Source organism: Macadamia integrifolia, chromosome 3 (genome assembly GCF_013358625.1).
Source record: "Macadamia integrifolia cultivar HAES 741 chromosome 3, SCU_Mint_v3, whole genome shotgun sequence".
Classification (NCBI taxonomy): Eukaryota; Viridiplantae; Streptophyta; class Magnoliopsida; order Proteales; family Proteaceae; genus Macadamia; species Macadamia integrifolia.
In genome coordinates this window covers 26021051-26026909 of record NC_056559.1, presented here as the reverse complement: position 1 = coordinate 26026909, position 5859 = coordinate 26021051, and the positions used below count along the sequence as shown (strand labels likewise).

Below are 5859 nucleotides of genomic sequence, written 5' to 3'. Positions count from 1 at the left end.
AAAAAAAAAAAAAGATTCTTTAGCTTGGAGAAGATATTTATAAGCTTGAATATTATTATTAATAATAATAAAAAAGATTCTTTTGCTTGAAGATTATTATTATTATTATTATCATCTAATCAAGACAGTTACTGATAACTGAAAATGTGTATGTCTTCTGTGAGAGTGCAAATCTGAGTTCCATAGAGTCAGAGATGCATAAACCATTATATCTGAGAAAATGAACTCTGTCTGGAGCATGGCCCCATGCAAGTGCCCCGGCCAATGAGAAAGCACACAAGAACATCGACTAGGAGGGGCACGATGGTCATTTTGCACCCCTTGTCTGGTCGCAGGGGCATCCTCCGGGTCAGAGAATGTGTTCCCATTATCTATTCCTTGAAAAAAAAAAGAAAAGAAAGAAGGTTTTCCAACAAAAGTGATGCCCTTTTTTTTTTTTTTTTGGTAGATCAAAAGTGATGCCCACCATGTTTTTTGTTGGACTTAGACTAACAGTGCCAGTCAAAGTCAAGGAAGTAGAATAAATTAATGCATTTTGGTAAACTTTGACTAACAACAGAGCCCGCCAAAGTCAGCAAGTCCATTCTGCTCCGTTTTCTTCCTAATCAAACACGCCCATTCCAAGTTTCCTACCATTAACATACCATCCAACAACAAAACATCTCAAAATCCCATCTTCCCCATCCCTGTGTTCTCTGTTCCTCCAAGCTTTTACCCTTCCTTGTCCTTCTGTTACTCCTTTCAGAAACATGGAGTAGGATAAACTCGTTCAAGCTAAAATGGGCAGGTATGAGCATGTCTCACCCCTCCTCTGCTTCTCCTTTTCTTTCATTCTTTTGTTCTTCATTCCTGAGGTATCGTCTCAACTCCCAGAAAAACAGAAGAACGCCATGAATAAGCTCTCCGCTTATCTTAATGAAACGGACCCATGTCCATGTTCATGGAAAGGAGTCACTTGCAGTAACAACAATGAATCCATTATCCATCTCTCTTTTCGCTCTTCGAATCTTTATTACTCTGATTTTCTACCTGATTTGTGCCAAATTGATACTTTAAAGTCCCTTGATTTCTCCGAAAATTCTTTGACAATCATCCCTAAAGATTTCATCAGAGACTGTGGAAGGATTGATAGGTTTGTAGAAACGCAACCCTAAAACAATGCAGAAGATAATGGAAATACAAAACAAACAATGCACACGGATTTTACGAGGTTCGGCAAGGTTGCCTACGTCCCCGGTGAGATGAGATCCTGCTTCACTATCAATGGAGAATAGGGTTACAGTGCTCATCCTCACACCTCTCAGTATTGCTTGCATTACAGAGAAAGAAACTCTCGCTACAAATATATAGCAAAAAAAACCCTAATCGGGATTAAACTACAATTGCCTTCAAATAAAAAATTCGAGCGGGGGGTTGTGCCCCCCTACACCCCCTGCTATGCAGGGAGGCCTCCTGCCCCCCTTGCAACCCCCACGGCCCCCTAACCGGCTAACGGGACCACCATCCTGCCTGTTTAGGTGCTGCACCAGTATTCCCTGGATTAAACTGCGACAGAATACAATACATCATACACCAACAAGGCTCAACACATTGAATTTCAGCCAGAACAGATTGTCTGGTCCTTTGCCTAATTTAGTGGTTTGGGTGGGTTACAGCACTTGGACTTGTCCTATAATTCATTAACCGGAAGTATTGATTCTCAATTAAATGGGTCAGTTGGAATCAGAAGCTTGAACCTGAGCTTCAACCAGTTCATTGGCTCTGTTCCTACTCAACTTGGTAAAGCCATGGCTTTGGAAGAGTTGGAGCTTGCGAATAACTACTTTAACGGTCAAATACCTGAAGAGCTGATGAATTACACATCTCTTGTTCTACTTGATCTCAGTAGTAATCAGCTTTCTGGGTCTCTTTCTGATAGGATAGGACAACTCTCCAAGTTGGAGACCCTCCTTCTATCATCCAATAATCTTAGTGGAGGAATTCCTTCGATTCTTTCTAGGATTGAGACACTCTCTCGGTTTGCTGCTAATCAGAATCACTTTTCTGGAAATATTCCTTCTGGAATTTCAAGATATCTGGGGACTTTGGACCTAAGTTATAACAACTTAAATGGTTCAATCCCATCAGACTTTCTGTCATCACCAAATTTGCAGTCTGTTGATCCGTCTTAAAATTTATTGGAAGGGTTGATTCCATCGAACATTTCACAGAGCTTGATTCGCTTGAGACTGGGGAGCAATATTCTTGAAGGTTCCATCTGTTTTCTAGCCGATGGAATGCTTTCACAATTGACTTATCTCGAGCTCGATAACAACAGATTGATCGGGTTAATTCCACCACAACTGAGAAACTTTCAGAGTTTAGCTGAGTTGAATCTTGCTCAGAATGAGCTCTCTGGTTCATTGCCGAAAGAGTTGGGGAATCTTCATCAACTTCAGGTTATGAAACTCCAGTCTAACAGACTTACTGAAGATTTTCCCCAACAATATTCACAACTACAAAATATGTCAATACTGAATATCAGCAGGAATTCATTGACCAGTTCGATCCCTTCTGCAATCTCCAGCTTAGGGAATCTCACAATACTTACGGGACAACAAATTTAATGGTTCAATACCCAATTCAATTGGTAACATTAACTCACTGATAGAACTACAGTTGGGAAACAACAAATTGAGTGGGAAGATTCCTAATATGCCTAGTAACTTGCAGATTGCTCTCAACCTTAGCAGGAACCTCTTTGATGGGCATATCCCAGACACTCTGAAAAGGTTGAATGCTTTGGACGTTTTGGATCTCTCAAACAACGAATTTACTGGTGAAATCCCAGAGTTTCTAGCTGAACTGAAAAGCCTTACTGTACTGTTACTTTCCAACAATCCGCTATGGGGTACCCGTCCAAACTTCCGCCAGCCAGGGATTGCAATTGATACAAATGGAACTAAGGTTCTAAATACTACAACAACCTCTGGTGTAACCCCTACATCTATGAAGAAAAATTCAGTTTTGGTGTCAGCTGTAGCTGCTGTTGCGGTCATCGGATTGATTGCTGTACTGTTTTTGAGACGTTTCAACAGGGTCAGCATTGAGAACCAACAACCAGAAGAGCATCTCTCCACCCCTCGGGTTATCAATTATCATATGATAACCACCAATGTCACTCATCGGTCAAGTATCGATTTCACAAGAGCCATGGAAACGGTAGCAAACCCTGCCAATATCCTGCTGAAGAGCAGGTTCTCTACCTATTTCAAGGCCATCATGCCTAATGAGGCAAGCTATTACATCAAGAAACTCAACTGGACTGACAAGATATTCCAACTGGGGAGCCATGAAAAGTTTGGAGAGGATCTAGGGGTCCTAAAGAAGCTAAGCAATACAACCATCATGAGCCCTCTTGCTTATGTTTTGACTACCGATAGTGCTTACATCTTCTATGAATATGCCCAAAAGGGTACACTCTTTGATGTTCTTCACGGAAGCTTGGGGCATGCTCTAGATTGGGAAAGTCGTTACAGTGTAGCCATTGGAGTAGCTCAGGGTCTTGCATTTCTCCATGGATGCTCTGGTGGTCCAGTCCTTCTCCTTGACCTTTCAAGCAAAAGCATTTTTCTGAAATCTCTGGAGGAACCTCAGATTGGCGATATTGAACTATATAAGGTCATTGATCCTTCAAAAAGCACAGGGAGCCTTTCTCAATGGTAGCTGGTTCTGTCGGTTATATTCCTCCAGGTAAACAGTCTTATCTTTTCGAAAGTAATAAAGCATTCTAACTTTGTTTAGATGATTTCTTTATTTCTTGATAGTCAAATTTACACATGCAATTCTCTAAATATATGAGCTTGTTTATTGTGCTTTCCAGAGTATGCTTATACAATGAGGGTTACAATGCCTGGGAATGTATATAGCTTCGGTGTTATCCTGCTGGAATTGCTGACTGGGAAGCCAGCTTTGAACGAGGGAACCGAGTTGGCCAAATGGGTATTGAATAATTCAATTCAGCGTGACACATTGGAAAAGACCCTCGATTCTACAATCGACAGAACATCACTTGGGGTTAGAAGTCAGATACTAGCAGTTCTCAAGGCTGCTATTTCTTGTGTTAGTGTTTCTCCAGATTCAAGGCCAAATATGAAGATTGTGCTTAGGATGCTGCTTAATGCAAGATAACTTGCTTCCTTACAGGCCACATAAACAGTCATTTGTTTATAGTGGTTATTGTTAGTTATGCCTAACTGTAATGTAAAGGGTACAACTATTTCCCCTTGTTTATAATATACACAGCAATTGGTTTTGATTGTGATATGATACTTTTTGTTTCTGTTCTGTTTCCCTTCTTGATCACTCTGCATTTTTTTTCCTTTTGGGTTGGGGGAATTTGAATTTGACTCTCTACAAATTGTTTTAAGGTGTATTTTGTTACTTATTGAAGCCCTAAGCCAATAACCAGATGTATTGATTCATTAGCTTGGAGAAGATTGTTTGCCTGTATTGCCTCAATTGAAATCCAGAATCTAAGGCAGCATGTAAAGGGACGCTCGATGGGACTAAATTAAAAGAAATCCCTCTAATTCCACAGCAGTGATGCAATAATCCATGTCTTATATAGAAGAATACCATTTGCAGGGACTGAAAAAAACCATTTCCATCCCAACAAACACCACTCCATCAATAGGTGGTGGTCTTTGTAGGTCCATTCTGATTTCTAGTCTCAGCAATGCAGACTTAATAAGAGATCTACCTTGAAACAGCTCAGTTTTGATTACCAAGGCTTGAGTACTTTGATAGCCCAGAATGTAAGTTGATAATAGATTTCAGTATTGTTTCACTTCGCCTATGAAAGGAAAGTTTTTTGGAGCCACCGAAGAGTTTGTATCAGTCACACATAAAAGCTAAAATTTCTTTGAGCAAAAGAACCCTGTCCTGACTTATAAAAGTAAAAAAGGAAAAACCCGTCCTGTTGGTGCAGGAAACATCAGCAAGTGGGATCAAGGCGAGGGAGTGTGCCAGCATCTTCGGTGTCCTGGGTACTGGGGGCAGCATGACCTTACCTTTTCACGTCCCATCTCTGAGCGTTTCCCGTGCCAGCAAGAAGGGGTTCTTTTGCCCAATTTCTTTATAGGGCTTTAATCTCATGAACTGATGTTAAATTATGGTAGCACAAGAAAATTAATTTATAGATGTACATTTTAAGGCTTTAATATCATTAACTGATGATAAAATTTAGCATTTTTTAAAGAGAATTCGAACGCTCGAATCTGTCTAAACCGGTTGGTGTATATTTTGACAAATCTCCACAGTACAATTGCAGACAAATATGGCTCAATTGAATTTAAGATCCTGCGAGCTTCCTGCTGAAACAGGTTAGATGTTATCTGATAGACTTGAGTGAAGTAGCACACTGAATTACATCTCACCCCTTTTATTGTAGGATTGGAAAAACAATAGAATAGAATTAGGAGGCTTAATTATTTATTCATCTGCTATAGAATTGATGCAGAACAGTACATGTTTCTGCAGTCCTGTAAGTGATAACCCAGAACTAGCCAAGAGTAATTTTACATAGAGTGATCTTTCACCCATAAGACTAGAAAAAGAAAAGAATAAAAATAACATTATTGAATATTATTTTCTAGACTGCAGAGGCTCTTTAGTCTTTGAAGTCCTTATGTCTCAATGCTGTTCAAAAAATAATGTAGACCTGAAAATTCTCCAATTAACTAACAAAAAAGAGAGATAGGGTTCAAATCTAAAACATGTACTCGTACAGAAAAGCATCAACAAATTCAAATGCCGGCCGTTTGACTTCAAAATTGAAGATAAGAAAGTGAAGATTGTCGAACCTAAACCTAAACAGCA

The 5859-nt window shown here is 39.8% G+C and overlaps 3 protein-coding genes and 2 pseudogenes across 3 annotated transcripts in view; 3 read left to right on the top strand and 2 right to left on the bottom strand.

The window, feature by feature from the left end:
• The window catches only part of LOC122074283 (LRR receptor-like serine/threonine-protein kinase GSO1), a 2304-nt gene extending 2080 nt beyond the window's left edge, over positions 1-224 (top strand). The window contains exon 2 of the mRNA XM_042639117.1: positions 129-224. Within this exon, the coding sequence (XP_042495051.1) occupies positions 129-224 (96 nt within the window). The remainder of the gene's footprint in view (positions 1-128) is intronic.
• LOC122072718 overlaps positions 1-5859 on the bottom strand; it is a 100374-nt gene that overhangs the window by 37634 nt on the left and 56881 nt on the right. The gene's annotated exons all lie outside the window — the stretch shown is intronic.
• Positions 780-4170, top strand: LOC122074282 (annotated as a pseudogene).
• LOC122074281 overlaps positions 5318-5859 on the top strand; it is a 6615-nt pseudogene continuing 6073 nt past the window's right edge.
• LOC122072717 (dihydrolipoyllysine-residue acetyltransferase component 5 of pyruvate dehydrogenase complex, chloroplastic) overlaps positions 5597-5859 on the bottom strand; it is a 20212-nt gene continuing 19949 nt past the window's right edge. Inside the window, exon 7 of the transcript XR_006138575.1 lies at positions 5597-5849. The gene's annotated coding sequence lies outside the window, so the exon portion shown is untranslated. The remainder of the gene's footprint in view (positions 5850-5859) is intronic.